The 20,953-nt window shown below is 37.6% G+C and overlaps 1 protein-coding gene across 5 annotated transcripts in view; it reads left to right on the top strand.

The window, feature by feature from the left end:
• PRKCA (protein kinase C alpha) overlaps positions 1 to 20,953 on the top strand; it is a 311,156-nt gene that overhangs the window by 196,302 nt on the left and 93,901 nt on the right. For all 5 annotated transcript variants that reach the window (XM_030534523.1, XM_030534521.1, XM_030534525.1 and 2 more), the window contains one exon: positions 20,258 to 20,369. In XM_030534523.1, the coding sequence (XP_030390383.1) occupies positions 20,258 to 20,369 (112 nt within the window). The remainder of the gene's footprint in view (positions 1 to 20,257; positions 20,370 to 20,953) is intronic.

Below are 20,953 nucleotides of genomic sequence, written 5' to 3'. Positions count from 1 at the left end.
TTTTTCAGAGGTCTCTTTCTATAAGTCTATAATATATAACTAAACTATTGTTGTATGTAAAGTAAATGTTTTTAAATTGTTTAAGAATCTTCATTTAAAATTAAATTCAAATACAGAGCCCCCCAGGCCGGTGGCCAGGACCCAGGCAGTGTGAGTGCCACTGAAAATCAGCTCGCATGAGACATTATTTATTTGCTGACAGTAAATCTTAGTACCATCATAACTATGCATTAGTTGCACCTATGTTTCTGCTCCACTGGAAACCACAGTAACTGCATTGTAATTTTAAATAATATGTTACAGAACTCCTCGTATTTTATCTATCTGGAGGTAACAGTTGCCCAAAGAATTTTGAATTGAGATTGTATTGATTACTGTTGCTTTCAGTTTGGTAATGTTAACACATTTAGTGCTAAAATAGTTTAAATGTTCATGTATGTCTTGCTACTTTCTGTCTGAAGAGGATTTCAGTTCTGGAGTCATAAATAAGATTTGGTTCGGTCCTGAGATTCCCATTTAACTGTGTCCTTCTCTTTCTAAGGACGACTTATGAATTCAGCCTCCCAGGATCTGTTGGTTAACAGCTAGAAGTCTTTAAAAAAATAAAATAAAATTAGCTTATTGTAAACACAAACACTATATTAATAACAGTAATTTTGAAATTCTGTCTTTTAAAGTTACTTCATGACACGACTTCTACATTGTAAGATTAAATTTAATTTAATCTAAAACAAAATCCTGTCCCCCTTGCTCCTCATCCATTCATAACAGCAAATCATCTTCTGACAGCATTCTTTGTTTATGCACTTCCTGTCATTATGTTGCAGTTTTTGTTAAAAAAGAATGTACAAAACATAGCAAGTAAATTCTGATTCTTTCCCAAATGTAACTGCTTTTATGGTAATTAGGAAATTATAAACCCCTGTGAGTTCAGTTGCATAGATCTTCGCTCTCTATATGCCAGCTCAATCAGTACTATTCTCTTCAGCAAGGATGTGAACAAAAGGCAATTATCAAAATAGGTTGATTCTCTGACCATGTGTCTCTTAATAATAATAATTTTTAAAAAACCTTTAATTAGAGTGCATTCCAGGAGAGAACTGAAACCTCTATCTGAAAATCTTTTTCTTTTTCTTTTAACTGTAATTGAACCCTTCTTCCCAATATTTTGAGACTCCCTCTGCCCTATAGAAAGAAAAAAATGAGCCATTGGCTGATAAAACAACTGACAAAACCTAAATAAAGGTGAGACACGGAGGAGTGCAGGTAATATGACAACCTTTCTTTTCAAGTCACATGACATGGATCAGGGTAATAAAAGGTTGTTATACTCCTGTCATATCTCAGAGGTCATACGACTCCAGTGGCTCCAGTAACACTGTATGTCTGCATAAGGATAGTTGTAATTTTGGCTGGATTTTGTAGTCCTTATTCAGGCATAAACTGCCATTGAAGTAAGTGGGACTTTGAATAAACAAAAATGAAATAAGGAAAGCAGGATTTGGCCCTTTTTATACTCTGACAACTATCTGTTCATGTTCTACTACTGAATTTTGTAAGTAGTATAAGATGGGTCATTTCATTAGCTTTATGCTTATTGAGAGAAATTCTTCTAAGCCAGAAAGTGTGCTCCTATAACAGATTTCATAATACTGTCTGAAAGGACTAATATAGAAACTACCCTTAAAATATTTAAACAAATATAATTTTGAATAAAATCTCCCCTCTATAATGTAGACATCATTTATTTGGTAGGGTACCACAACCACCTCAGAGTGTCTTGAGTTTGCTGTTATTGGTGTTCCTCCTACCATTGCACTGCCCTTGTTCTTGTTAGCAGGTGATATATTGAAATGTGTAATTATGTAGGATTTTGTGGGAAACGGGTTATTGTATTTTTCAGCGTAACCTGTATATGCACTTTTGAAAACCAAACCAAAAGTAGTATTACCGTCGTGCACTTCTAGGAGCATGTTGCAGCTTACGATCTCAGAGCCACTTGTAAAAAACATATGAAGTAAGCCTTACAGTTATCTGGTGAGGTATCGTTAGTAAAATCCCCATTTTATGTTATGAGGGCTATAGAAATGAAGTGTCATGGCTAGGGTAACACAGGAAATCTGCATAAGAGCCAGGAATAGAATAGATCCTTTGGTTCCCAATTATGTTCCTTTAGCAACCTCTCTGTGTCATACCATGGCAGCTAATATCCCTGTATATGTATGTGGAAGTGGGACATCACTGGAGTCCCTTATTTACAGAGGCTTTTCATGAGGTCAAAGTTTAGTAAAGGGTACAAAGAGTCTTAATAATTGTGGTTGGAGGGTGTTTAGTTGGTGTTGTCAGCTCTGATTAGTTTCATTATGATGAATAGGTTTGTTGTGCAGATTTTGAGATCCTTTTTTAATTTTTCATACAAATTTATGTTTATAATTCCCATGAGTATATTTAGGTAATGACTACACTACATACTCCAGGCAGCGACGTGTGGCAACATGCTGCAGTAGGAAGCAGACTGTAGCCACCAGTGTCAGTGGAAGGCCTGGTAGAGAGGAGCCAGTGGAAAAAGAGTCTCTTCCTGCTGCTGGAGCCTCTCCCAGCTGCCTCCTCCTGCTAGACTCCAGCAGCAGGGAAGCAGTGAGGCATTACACTGCCAACAATAACAGTAGAGGTAAAGAGGCACAGCTAGGGTGAGTAGAGAGCTGTGTAGGTTATGTACTACTTGAGTACATAACCACACCCTTCAGGCATGTCTTAACTCTCCTAAGCCATGCCGCATGGTCTACAGTGTCATTTATACCCAGCCTAGGGGGACTTTGTGTGTACATTTGCTATACATTGGAAAAATGTGGGCAGTGTGGATGTTCCCTAAGGGAGTTGTGGTACCTGAATAAATCCCCATCCCACCAGTGTCACTGGCATCTGAATTAATGCATTAGTTCCTTAAAGTAATTTTGAATAATGAAACTTACTTCTTGCTAGAAGTGTAATCAATCAATCCTATACTCAATACTCCTGTGTTAGCATATTTTGGACATGTCTAAGGATTGGCTTATAGCTCACTGACAGCCTGTTTTAGGGTACCCTACCTATGTTTATTTCTCCCCTCTACAGTTCAACTGCTGGAAATGGGCCATTTTGATTACCACTACAAAAAGTTTTTTTCTTTCCTGCTGGTAATAGCTCACCTTAACAGATCACTCTCTTTATAGTGTGTATGGTAACACCCATTGTTTCATGTTCTCAGTGTGTGTATATATATATCTTCCTACTGTATTTTCCACTGCATGCATCTGATGAAGTGGGGTTTAACCCACGAAAGCTTATGCTCAAATAAATGTGTTAGTCTCTAAGGTGCCACAAGTACTCCTGTTCTTTTTGCAGATACAGACTGCCACGGCTGCTACTCTGAAACCTAATTCATGTATCCTAAGAGAAAATTAGGTACATACATTAGAGTAAAACCAGTAGTTTATTGTAACAAAATAGTTACATTTGTTTTTGATTTAATCAGAAAAAGGTTGGTTATTGTTGGTTACCAAATAAGAGAACATGTTATACCATTCGTTGTCCTCAGTCATTGGATGGAAATCATATGAGATGTATGTCCATCTATGGAAGTTATTTTTTCCAATAGCAGCATGCTCCTTGGCAGAGTCCTCAGACTTCACATAGATTGGTTGATAGCATTGGAGCTGCCTCTTGATCTGATGGCCTTCCATAACTTTCAGAATGCTTCTTTCCTTTGCCAGAACTTCCTGATTCTGAAAAACTTGGACACTTTGTTCCTTTTGTGTACTGTGTGCTATTGAAACCTTACAGCCAAATCAGGGTTTGCTTCCTGATTAAATTTTAGTGCTGGTGCTGCATTGAGTAAGTTTCAGAATAGGGCATCTTGTTTGTGCATTTAATTTTCCTTGGAAAAAGTTAAATTGGAAACTTACGTGCTCAAAAAAAATTCATGTGTAAACCATTTGTTAGTGATGTGAAGGTATTTTAAATGTTGTCACCCTCACCCCAACCTTCCCCACCCCCACCCCCCCAAAAAAACTATATAAAGTCACTCGCTCGTACTAGTCCGCTCCAACACATTCTTTTAGGCTTTTGCTATATTAATTCCCATCCTCTTCTAGTTTTATTGGACTCTAGTTATATCAGGCCCCTTTTACCTGCTTTGCCCTTCACCACCCATCCCCAGAAACTTCACACTGAAGCAGGGACCATTAACATAATTAGCTCTTAAAGCAATGAAGATGCTATGTCTCCTAGTTCACTTACAGCTCATGCTGCACTGTCCTTGATAGGCTGACTCCCCAGAAGGAAATGGAAAAAAAAAATCTTTTAAAGGCATTTTTATAGTTGTCAAGGCCAGAAGAGGACATTATATTTTAGTCTGATGTCCTGTAAGTCACAGACTGTAGAACGTCACCCAGTAATCTCTGCATATCTCAAATTGTCTGTGTTGCTGTCTGAGACAGGATGCCCTCCTTGGGTATTATTCTTTTTTTTAAGTGATTACACCTGTGCAACCTCATTGAATCAGAAACTGGATATTGCTGGTTAACCTTAACAAAGCATGTTATACTATTTCTCTTCCTCACTCCTGGGTTGTGATCATGGAAACCATGTGTTTAAACCATGGAAGTTGTTTATTATTTCTAGTCGCAGAACATGGCTCCTTGGCACAAACTACCCAGGTCTAAGCTGTCATCTCACTGTATGACTCTGTGCAAGATATTTGACCATGCCAGCGGGAAAACTAAGGGTAAAAAGCAGACACATGTTCAGAAACTGGTACTGCATCTGAATGCGGGTTTAGTTAATGAGTTGTACCCCTGTTTTGTGAGAGATAGTGTGACTGAGTCTCAGTGTGCTAGAATCTGAAGGTCATACTAGGGCAAAACTCTGACTGAAGTCAATAAAAGTCTTGACTGAGTAAAGTACAGGAAGTAGCTAGGATTTTTTTCCTACTGAGAAAAAATGCAGTAGATTTCCGTATTTTTGATTAACAGGATCATTAATCAGTAGTAAGGTAAATGTGTTATAAGTACAGTATATCCAACACAAATTGCACACCGTTTTCTCCAACCTGTCACAACAAAGTTCCATGTGGATCTAGTTTCTAATGGAGGATTTTGGAAAGAAAAAAATCCTGCGCAGTATGAAATATACAGGATTCAGTGTTTCTTTCTATCACAGTAGGAAATGATTAGAGGTTGTAATATGTTGTGTATTGATTTGATGAAAACAGACCTGCCAGTCTTTTAGAGAATGCATTTGAAATTTGTGTTCTATTTCAGAAACTGTCAATTATTCTTGCTCTTTACTGACATGAGTTATCAAAAACTCACATTGAATATGCATAATTATTTGTATTTCTAGTTGTGGATAGGATATAACAAGTCATGTACATTTATCCATCTCTTACTATGTTGATTTACTTTCATTAGAAATTCAAGCGATAAATAAGGCTACAATTTAGTCATGGGTATTTTTAGTATAAGTCATGGACAGGTCCCGGGCAATAAACAAAAATCCATGGTCTGTCCATGACTTATACTGTAAATGTAATATACTGTAAATAAACTGTAAATTGCCCTGGGGGTGAGGTGGGGGCTGCTGTGGAGGGTGAGGCCAGCAGCATCAGCTGCTGGGGCCTTTGAGCAATGGCTGCTCCAACCACCCCAGGACTGCAGCCAGGGGCCGCCAACAGTGACTGGTCCGTCCACGCAAGGACTGCTGCTGAGGGCCGCCAACAGTGGCTGCTGCCAGGGACCACCGACAACGACTGCTTGGCTGCCCTGGGGGCCAGACGCATTGGCCGCTGCTGATTGCTGATTTGATTACGAAGTTTCCCCTTCAAGGGAAATGGGATATACATTAGTTAAATATGCAGAAACAAACATACCTAACAGCAGCAGTTGGAGGCTATGTCAGCTGACCAGTGACAGAACATTGTTGCAATAAGCATAAAATCCTTAGTTGTATATTTTATGAATGTAGCATTAGGAGTTATGCATTACATTCATTCTAAACAAAGTAAAAACATGATGAAACAAAATTACACCTTACAGACAATACAACAGCATATGGAATCCTGGCTTTATTAGATGTACTGTGCCTTGTAAAGAGCGTTTAAGCATTTGTCTTTCTTTTCATGAAATGCCAGAAACCTAATGTTACGGAATAGATGGAGAGGGTCTGTTTAACTTTAAATATGTTTGAATCTCCTTTCTAACTGGTAGGAGTTGTTCTAGTCTCAGTTAAAATAAGTTGTTTTCTGCGGTACTTTTTTCTTGTAGTATTTCTGTTAACTAAGATTTCCTTTACTGTCCCATTACATATACTGCCAGCCAGGTAAGCTAATCTTTGAGCTGTATTCTATCATCTGTCCTTGGATAGAGTTTCCACTGTTATTAATTGAACTTAAATGGAAGAAGGCTCGTTTCAGCAAAGTGAGTAAGCACATGCTCGAGTCCTTTCCTAAGGAGGTGTGGATGCAAGTGTTTCAAGCTTTGTTGAGTTGGTGTGGGGAAATATGTACCCTAAAGCTCCAGTGTTGGTTTTCTCCTTTCCATTTTGAAGTGTGACTTTACGACAAGAAATATGAATATAGGGCAATACTGTATTGACCAAAAATTATGAGTTTTTTTAGGTTGTCTTTATAAGGAACTTGTGAATTACTGATGAATCAATTCCAAAGGACTCTGAAGAAAATGTGAAAAAGGCAGACAAAGTAGAAGACTTAAAACAGTATCCCATCAGCATGAACGGTGATATTGTGCAGGATGTCAATAACTTTTTGAAAAATAGTCTTATTCATATAGCTGACTAAGCAATGTGCTTGATTAAAAACCATCATCATTCATGTGGAATGAGATGCTATATGCCAGAGCAAGGATTCTGGTTATCTGTGGACAGCTCTTTTAAATTCGGTGTTAACAAGTTGGATCATGGAATTTATGGATGAAGATGTCCTGTTCAACATGAATGCTTGCTCTGTAAGGTTAGGTGGTAGTCCTCTATTGGAGATGGTAACAGAAATAAGCAGCTCCTGCTCTAGATCTAAATTTTTGTTGATGGAAATATAACCATCATGTGTATATTATTTCAGGTGTAGCATGTTTTAACCCATTTATGATGCTAATCGAGGTACTTTGATAATAAAGGCATATAATCTAAAGCAGAGGTTCCCAAACTTTTCTTATTGCATACCTCCTTCCAGAGCTCCCAGCTGTCCGTGTACCCCCTTCCAGATTTACCAGCTGCCTGCATACCCCTGCCCACCTCATCACTTATACTTTGTGTGTTCTTTTTCACACTGCCTGTCCATATTTTACTGTTCTGTACAGATACAGTTATAGTGTGACATATACAACTGGGAAAAAAACAACCCTGGCTTTGTTCTGAGCTCAGTTAGACTGGACAGTTGCTGGGCAACTGAACCAGCTCTGTATGGTGATTGGAGGTAAGAGCTCTGTACGTCAGCGTCTCTGTGTATCTGTGTTCTCATTACTAAATCTTGAAATAAATTAAGTACCGTATTTTATATAACACATTCTCAAGAATTTTAAATCATCATCTGAGCAGCCTACCTTGAAAATGCGATAAATAAAATAAATAAAGTCAACCATCACATAATTTCTTCCATATACCCCCCCAGAGATGTCTTGTACATGTACCACAGTTTGGGAACCCCATTCTAAAGAATAGTTACGATCTTTGATAATCTGCCCTTATTCCCTTTACTTTTTTCATTATCTGTGCTGCAACAGTTTTTGTACAGTAGCAGATCCTAGAGCACGTTCTGTAAAAACTTGAAAGAACACCTGCAAATGTAAGGCAAGTCAGTCGCATCATTGTTTATTGTCCTTTAAAATTGTAGAGATGAGAGAAATTGAGGAAATGTGTATGAAACTAGGGTGTGGTCCTCAGGCATGACAGATTACCTGTAATTATTAATCATTATCTGATATGTAAACAATATCTTGTTTTACATGTTACGTGTAGCTGTTTATTTTATTTTCAAATGTTAAATACATGGATGATTAAGCTAGATGCTTGAACTACAGTGGTATTTTTCCATTATAATCAAACAACTTAAGTATGAATGGAAATTAAGACAGTAGTGTGCCATATTTGAGCCAAACTTTCCTGTTTCTGGGCTAGTAACTTTAAAACATAATTATACACTTATTGTAGCTCATATTTGCCGTTTTACTTTTGCTCAATTACATGGCAGTTCTCTCCGTTTCTGAACTGTAGTTCAGAATCCAATTGAGCTTTTGGACATTATTTCTGCTTGCTTAGCTTTGAGTTTGCTTTTTTCACATGCTGTGCCCAATGAATCATCAACTAAATTAGGATCCACCTTAAGAGCTGCAGTTGCTGGAATTAAAGGTGGCTCACTAAGGATACCACTTTCCCATATGTGCAGAGGAACATGTGTAACTATTCCTCGTATCTTTTTGTTGAAGAAAATAAGTTATAGAGAATTTCAGACAAAGTCTTTTTGAGGCACATGAACTCTGTAAGTTTAACTACTATGGATGAGATAGTTCAAACCTTGTTCCTAGAAAACACATCAAGAGAACTAGTGAGTGTAGTTCATTATTTATCTCTAGGATGGGTAAAATGTGAGTGGGTGCAATAAGTATTCTGTAAATAAATCTAAAACCCAACCTGAAGTATATAAACTTAAAGAATAACTTCTGTGAGCTTATGGTGTCTCAAGGTATTTATTGTAAGAAATATTTGATATATTACAGCACATAAAAGCTGTATATTCTGATTTAGTATCCAAGGGTGGTTCTTTTTTTTTCTTCAGACACAGTCTCCTTGAAAATCCCCAGGTAGCCTCTTCACAGGATCTTTTCTCTGTCTTCTAGTAAATAAAGTTAAGTTTTTCTCCTGAAGTTATGCAACTCTTGTTACCTTGCAAGCGGAATTGGATGTACAACTTCTGTTACCTTTCATCATTGTAGGGTGTACTTGCATATTATATATACTGTATATTAAATGGCAGAAAGTAGTCTGATAATTATTCTTCCCTTTTAGCCCACATTCCTTGAGCTTCAGTCTAGCAGTCGATGGCCATTAAGACCATCTTTCAGAGAGGAAGTGTGTATTGTCTTTGAGGAGAGAGCTAGACCCAGGTAAAGGAATGCAGCCTAATCAAAGGTGATATTTCAGTGTAATGGAACTGTTCGAGTTCCCTATTTGCTAGTACTAGTGAACAAGAAGTTTTCTGTGTGTGACTCGTGTCAGCTAGACTTTGCTACTCCTCCGTACACTGACACACATTGTTACAAAAATAAACTAGCGGTAGAAATGTTTCCACATGGTCACCAGTATTTTCATTGGCATTTCCATATGGTTGTTTCTAAATAGTGTCATATTTTATTTATTTTCTGGTGGACAGTCCTATACAGTAACTCCTTTGAAACAAATATAACTATGCAGTCATTGTTTTTACTATTGCTGAGTTCTCCTGTTAACTGAGTTAATATATTACCCTTCATAGAATCATTATAGAGGGAATTGATTCCTCTTAAATATGCATGTAACACATGTCAGAAGTTGAAATATATCATTCACACTGAATCAAGTGCAAACCAAAGTGGCAGAAAGTATAGTAGGGTGGTGGAAAAGCCTGTTGTCCCAGAACTTTTGCCTGTGGATGTCCTGTCAGACAAGCTGGGAAGCTCTGACCTCAGACAGAGGCAGGCTTGGGATATGCAAAGCTGACTGGGCAGGATATAGGTAGAGAACCATTCCATATCCCTTCTTGATTCTGTCAGTTTCTCACACACACACTGGCTGCACAAGATTCTTTTTTGCATCTTCAGCTATGAACAGATTAATTTTCATGATACCAAGGTGCGTAGGCTGCTCAGAGAGCAATATCCTTGTAATATTTTCCTCATGTAAATTTTCAAGGGTTTACTCCCCAAAAATCTCTGCTCTTGACTCCTTCCTATGCCTTACACTGCAGACTATTTCTGGGGGCATGTAGGTAAACCGTAGGTGTTGTCTGTTATATTTGTTGTGGGGCGGGGTGTGGAATGGGATCAAACCATGTATCTACTTTGCATCAGAAGCAATAATTTTTTCAGTTTATTGGTACATTGTGCATAAGTAATAAATAACTAATACATACGGAATGGGAGGAGTCATGTTATGTGGGAAGACATGAATTACCTTAGATTTACAGACGCTATTGCTCTCATATCATGACCAAGGAGGACAGGGAATGTGGAAAATTCCAACTGAAGATCAGCATGGAAAAGATAAAAATTTTGACAAGTGGAAGATCGAAGGTGAAAATTAGAAGAAATAGAAACATTTGTGTACCTTTTGGGACTAGTACTGAAGAATGGGAATTGTGAAGATGGTATAAAAAGAAGAATAGGACTCATGGCCACAGCATTCAGAAAACTCTGGAAGATCTGGAAGGCTGAGGACATTTAGATAAAAACAAAAATCAGTGTTTATGAGACTAGAGTTGTCGATACTGCTGTGTGGTCAGAATGCTGGAGTCTGAGGAAAGCTGTTGAACAAAAGATAACGCTTGTGGAAATGAACTGACTGAGGGGAATATAGAGTGTTTCAAGACTGCAGAAAATAAAAAATCAAGTGATAAGTAAATGAGTGGAGCAAGAAATAATGCAGCTACAGAGAATTCAAGAAAGACAACTGTGATGGCCAGGACACGTGTCAAGAATGGACCCAGAAAGGATACACTAGAAGGCAAGATACACGAGTGCAAGGAACTAGAAATAGAGGAAAATCAAGGATGCATTGGATGGACGTGGTGAAGAATGACATAGAACAAAAAGTTTTAAAGATGAAAGAAACTGTAAAGCTGGTACAAGACAGAAAGTGGTGGAAAGATTTCATTCAGCCCCATTGTCATTGCTGATCTGTGTATAGGAATCGAAGAAGAAGAAGGAGAAATAATACACAGCATTTACATATTGTTTCACTAAAGCTAGTAAATATCATTACCTCTGTTTTTAAAGATGGAGAAGCTGAAGCACAGAGAAGTTAAGACTTGCTCAAGGCCATGCAGCATGTCAGAAGTAGAGCTGGAAAAAGAATCCAGGTATCTTGACTCTGTCAAAGTCTTGTGTTGTGCGAGCTACTGTAACCAACACCAGGCACTTTTGTAAATCATTGGTTTCTTTGCTGTATGATATAGCGTTTTTGCACTTTATACAAATGTAAATTAATTTGACTTTGCAACAGCACTGCATGGCGGTGGTCTAAATTTTGTACACTAGTGAAACTGAGATACAGAGAGACTATGTGACTTAACCAAGGTTAAACAGCAAGTTAGTGGCAGGGCCACAAATGCATTCCAGGAGTTCCAACTGTGACTCCTCCTCTAACTGTTAAACAATATGGTGTTCAAATATAGAATTTGAAACAATCTGAACCTTTCTTCTTCTCATAATCTACGGTAGCGTATTTCTTTTTCCTCTCCTTTATTTCCCCCAGTTATCTAACGTGACCAATAGTTACATTTCCTATTCGAAATTATTATTACTTGACTTTAAGGAGGCATTTATCAGGACAGGAGTCATAGCAGATCTGTCTGATGGCTATATGTCCAAGGTGGTGTATGGGCAGTAGCATTTGTTATGATGTTATAAACTCAGCTAAGGTCAAGACAGTCTTCCACTTCCTGCTGGCGCTGGAGAAATAACAGATCTTTTATTTAAAAACACACATGCATCTTTAAATAAAAAAATCAAATCAGAATTGCTGTCCACATCCCATGTTTTTACTGTTAGAAGTATAAAGTATATTTTATAATTTCTGTATTTAGCTTTTCCATGACATCACCTGCAAAACATTGTCACCAATATAAGCTAATTAGTTGTTCCACAACATTTGCATCAGGGCAACTGCAAGTGTTGCTGGCCAGAAAAAGTACATCAAAATTAATTTGTCTGGTTATTTAACATTTACCCACGGCATAGTAATAGTGCCGTAGGTTGTCAGTTTTGCACTTTCTGTTCCAAAGTTTAATGGAAACATTCATAACAGCCATTGTTGAACTATATTAGCTACCAGATAGTAATAAATTGTGCTTGTGCTGCTGCAGGGAGAGAAATTTATCTTTAGTTTAATGGAAATGCAAAGTTGCTTTTTTTAAAAAAAGAGTGGTTAGATTATGTGCCTATATGTTGTTCTTCCTCCCTCTAGACTGAAAGTGTATTTGAGTCTCTTCTCCTGTGTAGAATATTTAAAGGCATAGGAATGAAGTGGAGTACTGAGAAAAAAAATTGTCCTAATCCTCCTGTTCGGTGGCGTGAATTACTTTTCTAGTTGCACACTTTTGGAGGTTTTGCCTCAGATTTGGATTAGTCAATGATGTGAGGACGCTTGGGGTAGTTCCTTTTTGGACAAACCTTGTCATTTCACAAATCCACCTGTTTTATCATGTGTGGCAGTCTCTGCTTAAATGTGACCCAAGATTAGAGTAACAGAGGTGTTCTTGAAATTAGCAAATAGGGCTGAGATTTTCAAAGCTATCTAGATGGTGTAGTGGAAATGGGAATTGTGTAACTCGGTATGGCCTGCAAGGCTTTGAAAATCTCAACCTAGGCATACTGATGTGGCATCTCACCTAATATTTGGCTTTATGCCTGTCTCTAGCCAATACAAGCAGTAAATGCACAATACTGTGTAAGGAGTGCTTGTTTCTGAGGGGGCAAAATAATGAAATACCTACATCACAAATTGCAAGAGCTTTCCTTTCCTATTTATCTAGATTAAATCCAATTATACTAATTCTTCATAGTGAAAACATGCTTTGATTTTAGAAGACAGGTGTGGCAGGAAGCAGAGGTTTTACTACTTTTCAGCCTGCAGTAACATTACAAATCTCAACTTATGCATCACTCAGCGCTGCTTAATGATGGCAGGATTTTTACAGTTTTTCCATTGCCTTTTTACTGACTCTGTGAAGAGAAGAGTGAATTTTCCCTTTAGAGTATTTATGATTAATCTCTACCGGGTTTAGTGCAAAATTCAATAATCTTGCCAATAGAAGCCATTTCCTGACAATCGGTTTGTCGTGCTCTGCCTTGGCTTGGTCATGTTTGCTACTAAGATATTATAGCCAGAGGTGCTTCTGGTGAGGAATTATTAAAGGCTAACGTTGGCTAAAAGTGAACAGGATAAGAAAATTGCACAGCAATGTATAGCAACTGCACATTTCCAAATAAATATAAATGTATTCTTGTTTGCGCTTTCTAAATGTCATGGGACTCATAATCCTTAAAATATTGTAAATCTAGACAAACATTCCTTATTTTTTAATTTATTCTTAGTTCATTTTTCACTCTATATATGAAATGAAGTTAAAATATGATTAGACCCACATTACACATGAGTAAGAGGACAGATAGGTACAAAATTTCTGCACAGAGGTAAGCGTGGAGTCAGGTGGGGACAAGAATAGAATCTAGGAGTACTGGCTCCCAGTCTTATGCTTTGGCCACTAGATAATTTGGATGTTATGGCTAGTGGGCATATAATCCGAACAATTTACTAGACTGTTGGCAAGGGTCATATTTTCCGCTTAATATATGTACATAATCCCATAATGCGTGCACCTTAACTTTTTAATGGGTAACATGCCAGTAAATGGAAGATTCAGTTGTTGTTCCTGCCACATGGGAAGAAACACAGGGTATGAATATCACAATACATAAATATCTTTCTGATCAATAGGAGATGCATCGGTGGATTACTATAGTTCTGTTTGGAGAACAAATTTCAGAATACATAAAATAACAAAAGCAAGCATTTGATGTTAAGGATTTTAGTGTCAGTCTTCTTATCTTACCCATATTTTTTCTGTTCACAATATATTTTCCACTTCTTTTAATATAATACAGCTGTTAGGAAATAAAGATATGACTTGATGAGTGTTTTAATTTCCTCACTAACAAGCCAGACCTATAATTAGGATATATAATGTTGTTCTTCTGTGCTTGTAACAGTGTCTACTCTTGTTGCTGGGAATATGACAGCGTTGTGAGCAACATGAAGGCTCAATTCTAGACACTTGATCATACATAACAGCCTTGTGTGCCTCTAGAGTGAACTCTGACATGGTACATTTCAACAAATCTATGTTTTGACCTTTTCCTGTTTTTTTTTTTTTAAGTGGAAGTCTTTTGCATACCAGGACCACTGTATCACCTTATATCCAAAAAATCGTCAAAATACATGACTAGAAATCTGCTTCTGGGATTGATTTATCTGAGAGTGTTATTGAATTAGGATTGTAGATACATAAGATGGAATGAATACCTTTTATTACAAATCCAGACCTGCAGGAACTCGCAGGATCATGCCCTAAGCGAGTTAAAAGAGCAGCTTTTAGTAAATAATATGCACTTCATGTTGTGCCCACTCTGGCAGCTCCTGTGTCTTTAATAGGAATTCGTAGGTTTTGGTGGATTTAGTGGTGGATTTAGTGTGAGGGAATTCTTAATAGACTCTTCTAGCGCTTGAGGATATTCCTTTGTGGCTTTTCCTTTTCTTCTGGCACTAGAGCACCTTTTTAATAGAGAATTACAGACACAATCTGGAGCCACATGTGCAAGGATAGATATAGCTCATAGAAGCTTTCCTCCTCCTCCTCCTCCTACTGCCATTAAACAATATACACAGTGCCACTTACTACCAGACACTGGACTCCTCCTTAAAATAGAACAGGATGTGAGATTAGAACAAGATTCTGTGATCTCTTTACTTCCGGGATACTAAAAGAGTGGCATATGGGAGCCCAAATATTAATGGGAACTGCAGCATTCCCATTGTTGAAGACAACAGGTGGATAGTTAATGGGAAGGATGTTTCTGTTCAATGCCTTAAGGAAATTGTTCAAGCAGCATTCATTCATAGAATAATGTTACTGTTGTAATACTACAAAAGTCATTAGATCAGTGTGTGTGTTGGTAAATATGTAGCATTCTGTCTAATATGATGCATTAAGCTAAATAGATTGTACCCTTTTTATGCATTTTCATCTTTACTTCAAGTTCACTACATCCTTATTGTATTGTGAATCCTGTTTTTCAAAGGTGGTTTTATGGAATTTCACTCTGTATTTGCTATACCTGCTATGCAATTAGGAAGCAAAGTAATGACCGAAGTGCTCACACATGAATTCTCAGATACAGTTTTAGAATATATGGAAGAAATGATCATAAAAGGCTCTATCTTCTGAATGATTTTATCTTGGATCCTTTTTTTTTTTTTTTTTTTTAACACACGTGCATACCCCTTTTCCTTGTTTAGTGAATGTAATCAGACCTTGTCTTAGGCAATGGTCTGGGTAATGCATTTGTCTTGAAATCATAGCTTTATAGCGTGCCTGTACCATTTCATATTTCAAGCTGCTACTAATACATAGACAGTTTGAAGTCCTGCAGTGTAGTACAAGATTAGACACACAAATACAGCAACATTCCCTGGAGATCTAGTGAGCTAGGTATCCAAATGCCAGCCCAGAATGGGAAAGATGTTTTACCGTGGCAACATGAAACTTTCATGACTTGTTGCCCAACAAAAAAACACAGGATTAAAAAAAAGAGAGAGTTAGACTGATGGAAAATGCCTCTGTCATTTTCTAGCCTTAAAAGTTCCTGAGGTTTTTGTGTTTGCTGTCGATCGAGCAACTGGAAAATGTTTTAAATGGATTTCATATTAAGGGAAAATTTTCCATTTCAGCAGGAGTTTTGATATTTCTTTCTCTGCATTCACATTCAGACAAGAAGGAGTCTTTTCTTGTGAGTGTGAATGTATAGAATAAAATGGTCAGAACAAATGCACTGGAGCTCAAAAGATCTAATTCATGCTGTATGTGTTATTTTAAACATAGCACTACAGGCATTTTCTTAAGTTGTGCAGGAAACTACTATTAAATGAAATGTAAAAAGTTGAGTGATGTTTTAAATTATATATGCATTTATAATAGAGTGCCTTATAAGTATTTGTGAAAGCCAGTGTAAGTCATATAATTTTATATTTAGTTAATTTATTTCTGTAACATTTTACTGACAAGCAGTGAGAACTAAATTCTGCCCTCGTATATACACAATTCTATTTAAGTCAATAGTTGTTTCCTGGAGATATCTGAGGACAGAACTTGCCCCCAAGTTTGCATGCTATTGGCTTATATGTTTTACGATTTGGAAGTTTTCATAAAATGTTTTACTCATTGATATTAGGTGAGATTAAACAAGTGCTAGTCCCATGGACAGCTCATTGGTATGCTGCTTTATGACAAGGGTGGTCTAGCCTTTCCTAATATAAGACAGTATTATTAACCTGTACAGTTAGGCCTTGATCCTGTAAATGGTTCTACAAATACTTAATGATTACTTTGAATGGGATTACTCATGATAGTCACGTTAAGCACATGTATCAGTGTTGCAGGATCAGGGCTATCCAGTTAAATGGAGCAATCTCTGGTGTCCCACTATTACACTCATGTATGCATAATCAAAATAGGTAATAAGGGTGCTCTGTATGGTTAAATAAGCTTTCTACTTATGGCACGCGATATTGAATCAACTGCTGATAACCAAGGCAGCCACATGTCTGTTTCTGTGGCATAATCCTGCTTTGCCCAAATGTTTGAATAGTAATTTAACAAATAAAACAAAAAAGTAAAAAGGTATTGCACAATTATAACATGTATATAATGAGCCCAACACTGTATTTTTATTATTTATATTTTATTTGTTATTTATATTATTAATTATTTTATACATAAATCAGGAGTGCTTAAAGCATATTAAATCACTATTAAATGGAATGAAATTGGGTAAAATAATGGAGTTAACTATATAATATGCAACTATAAAGTCAAATAACACATGACTTCAGTGTTTGCAAACTAAAAGCTAAATTGAACAAAGAATTTATCAACCTGGTTTAAAGAGAATTGGGAGCAGAATCCACAGTGTCAGACAATAAGTATAAGGATAATTGTAAATATTTGACAGGTGATCACTTTGACTCATATGTACCAGCCAGAGGCAATATACATCTACAGATAAAGTATATTGTACAGGTATTTCCATGCTACAACAACTGTTTGATAATACTTGTTTTACAGTTTTAGTGTGATATTACCGGTACTGCAGATGATTAAGTATTCACAATGATCATTTCCTGTATTTGCTTTTCCCTTATTCTTACAGTTTTATAATGTCAGTCATAAATGTCATTTATGGCAGATGTTTAACACAAGTTTTAAAAAGAAGTGCCTCTCCAGTGTCAGTCTTGGCAACAGATTTATTGACCTTAGCAACAGCAACAGTGGTTAGCAAAATAACGTTTATATATAATTACAAGTTAAGGCAGCATTTACCCCTGCTCCTTCCTAATTAAAAATAGAATGAAGTGTTAGCATTGAAACTTTATTGGAAATGGTTTTGATGTTACTGTGCACTCCTCCTCCTTCAGAGGAACTGTTGTCATTCTATTCTTCAGATAACCTTTCTGAAAAGTCACATTCCCATGACCCCATACCACAAGATCCCATTGACTATATTTTTAATAAGTAACAAACAGATGTTCGCTGGAAAATTTTGAATGTAGTTCAACTTAGACTGATAGCATTCATAAAATAAATGTTGCACAGCATCTCTTTTCATAACATATTTCAGGCTGAGAAATAAACAATAAGCAATGTAATATATTGTCAACTTGAAATCTGAGTTCATGTGTTTTATTCTTCTTATGAATCTTCTTAAGTATTATCTGAAAAGCGGAAATGACCTTTACTAGTAAACTTGGTTTAAGTTGACATGGTACTTTATTTTTTGCTGACTGTATGGTAATAATCTAAATGTAAAATAATATGACAATTGGTATTAATTTAAAATGTACACAGAAGGAAACTTTTTGTACGGGGGAGCGGAGGGCGAGTAGGAGCCTACCCTGGTGCCTGTCATCGAATGCTTTCTTCTCTACAGCTGTGGCAGCAGCCTAATGAACTACACCTACCTGTTGAGGGTGGCATTTAGATTAAGATGCAGCTATTTGCTGTGTTAAAGGAGTCCTTGCATGACAGTTAGGTATTCATTAAAGTTGTAATAATGGAGCTGGAATTGCGTAATCCCTTTCTCCATGGAGTTAGTTGGAGAATGGGCAGAAAGAAAGAAACAAACAAAAAAAAGAGTGATGATGTAATTAATTTCAGATTCAAAATCAGTCATTTTTCAGCTGATCCACTTCCAATCCTCTGCCCCAGCCGGGAGCCCCTTCTTGCACTCTGAACCCCTCATTTCTGGCCCCACCCTGGAGCACATACCCCCAGTCAAGATCCCATATCTGCTCCTACACCCCAACCCCCTGCCTCACCCTGGAGCCCCCTTCCACACTCTGAACCTCTTGTCCCCACCTCCCAGCCTGGAGCTCCCTACTGCACCTCAAACTCCCCTGGCCCCACCCCAGAGTCTGCATCTCAAACCAGAGCCCTCACCCCCTCCCACACGCCGAACCCCTTGGCCCCAGTCCAGAGCCCCCTCCGGCACCTCACATCCCTCATCCCTGGCCCCAGCCAGAGCCCACACTCCAACCCCCTGCCCCAGCCTGGTGAAAGTGAGCGAGGGTGGCGGAGGGAGCGGGAATAGAGAGAGTGGGAGTGGGGCCTCAGGGAAGGGGGCGGGGCAAGGGTATTTGGATTTCTACGATTAGAAAGTTGGCAACTCTCTTTGGAGTTATAGTACTGTGTTTGATTTAAAGGATTTGGGTGTATTCCATTTCACTGATCCTAAACTAGAAATCTTTTCCAAGAGGCCAGTGGCATTAAGATCAATTTCTTAGTTGGAAATTCAGTCAGGAATAGCAGTCTGAGTAAAATATTTAGCACGAGTCAAGTTAAAAAGAGGTCCTTTTCCTTTATAATAATACAGATTACAGATTTACAATATTTGAACATCATCTTTGATATTCTGATTTTGCAGTAGTTTTTTCCATGTTCATCAGATTAAAACACTTACCTGACTGTCAGAACAAACTTCCAAAACATGTTTTTTTCCAAATATCATATATCTTCATTTACAAGCTGTCAGGGTTCCCTCCCCACTCTGAACTTTAGGGTACAGATGTGGGAACCCGCATGAAAGACCCCCTAAGCTTATTTCTACCAGCTTAAAACTTCCCCAAGGCACACATTCTCCATTGTACCTTGGATTAGGTAAACACTGCCACCACCAAGTGATTCAAACGAAGAATCAAGGAAAGGACCACTTGGAGTCCTGTTTCCCTAAAATATCCCCCAAAGCCCTACACCCCCATTCCAGGGGAGGCTTGATAATAAACAAGATGAGCACAGACCAGTGTTGGGGGTTTTTTTAGGATACAAAAAAAAATCAGATTCTTTTAAAAAAAAAACAAAGCAAAAACCTTAAACAGAAGGTAAAACAGAAGGTAAAAGGAATACCTCTGTAAGATTAGAATGGAAGATAATCTCACAGGCAGTCAGATTCAAAACACAGAGGATTTCCCTCTAGGCAAAACCTTAAAGTTACAAAACGAAAAAAACAGGGATACACATGCCCCCGCAGCACAGAGAAATTCACAAGCCAAAACAAAAGATAATCTAACACATTTCCTTGCTAATGCTAACTCTGTAGGAGTTGAATTGCTTGCTTCTTTGATCTGTCTCTGGCAAAAGCCACATGGAACAGACAGAACAAAGCCATCCCTCTACCCCCGATTTGAAAGTATCTTGTCCCCTTATTGGTCGTTTTGGTCAGGTGCCAGCCAGCTTACTTGAGCTTCTTAACCCTTTACAGGTAAGAGGATTTTGTGCCTCTGGCCAGGAGCGATTTTATAGTACTGTATACAGAAAGGTGGTTTCTCTTCCCTTTATATTTATGACAGAAGCAATGACAGCTAGTAAATGTAATTAGTCACAACTTGTGAATAAAGATATCTAGTATATGTCACATTCATCGAAGGCTAAATCCTGCTATTTAGTATGCAATCCTGCTCCTGTCAATGTGTGTTTTAATTGCAGGTTGATAGCTGTACCAACCCTAGGTTCACTCAACTAGCACATACCTTGAGAATTCGCAGTATTCTACAGTACATATAGTGTGCTTTTCTGCTACATAAACTGTGGAGCTCTAATATATTCAACATTTACAGTAATATATAAAATTTGGTTTGCAGTTTTAGACATTTACTTAAGAACCTATTTCTGCTGCCTCTTTAGGATCCCAGAAGCAAACACAAGTTTAAAATCCACACATATGGAAGCCCAACGTTCTGTGACCATTGTGGATCATTACTGTATGGACTTCTACATCAAGGGATGAAATGTGACAGTAAGTAAGTTTTTTCTAAAGTTATTAAAATGGCCTTTTAGATAATAAGGGAAACCATTAGGTATCAAGCGTCCTCTTTTTCCTTTGTCTGGAAAAATATTGTTTCAATTACAGTTAATTACATTACTGTATATTTCAAATGAATATTTCATTATTGAAGACTCTCTTAGTAAAACAATATAAATCAGTCAAACCTCCTCCAATGGGAAAAATACTGTAAAAATATGCTAATGCAAACCAGCTTGGTTACTGAAAAAGGAATCTATTGAGTTCGTTGTGGCTAAAGTGTATTTGCCATCACAGTTCTGAAGATTGTTCTACTTGGGATGGGAGGGATGAATCCTTTGGGGAGATATTGATTCATCCCAGCTGCTAGCTAAGGTCCCATATTTCATAGTCACCCCTGCAACAACCATAATTCATATGGAATCTCTACCCCAAAAGATAGGCAAAAGGAATCACCCTTTGGTTTGTAAAAGGGTGGCAAAAAAACAAAATAATGGTTTAAAATGCTTAAATATTACTTGTGCTGTCGCAATAGAGGCATGCTTTGGGCTGGCCATACTCCCTATTGTCCCACCTCC

The sequence above is a fragment of the Gopherus evgoodei genome, chromosome 15 (assembly GCF_007399415.2).
Source record: "Gopherus evgoodei ecotype Sinaloan lineage chromosome 15, rGopEvg1_v1.p, whole genome shotgun sequence".
NCBI classification, from domain to species: domain Eukaryota; kingdom Metazoa; phylum Chordata; order Testudines; family Testudinidae; genus Gopherus; species Gopherus evgoodei.
Note: the sequence above shows the minus strand (reverse complement) of the source record. Positions and strands in the feature narration are given on the sequence as shown.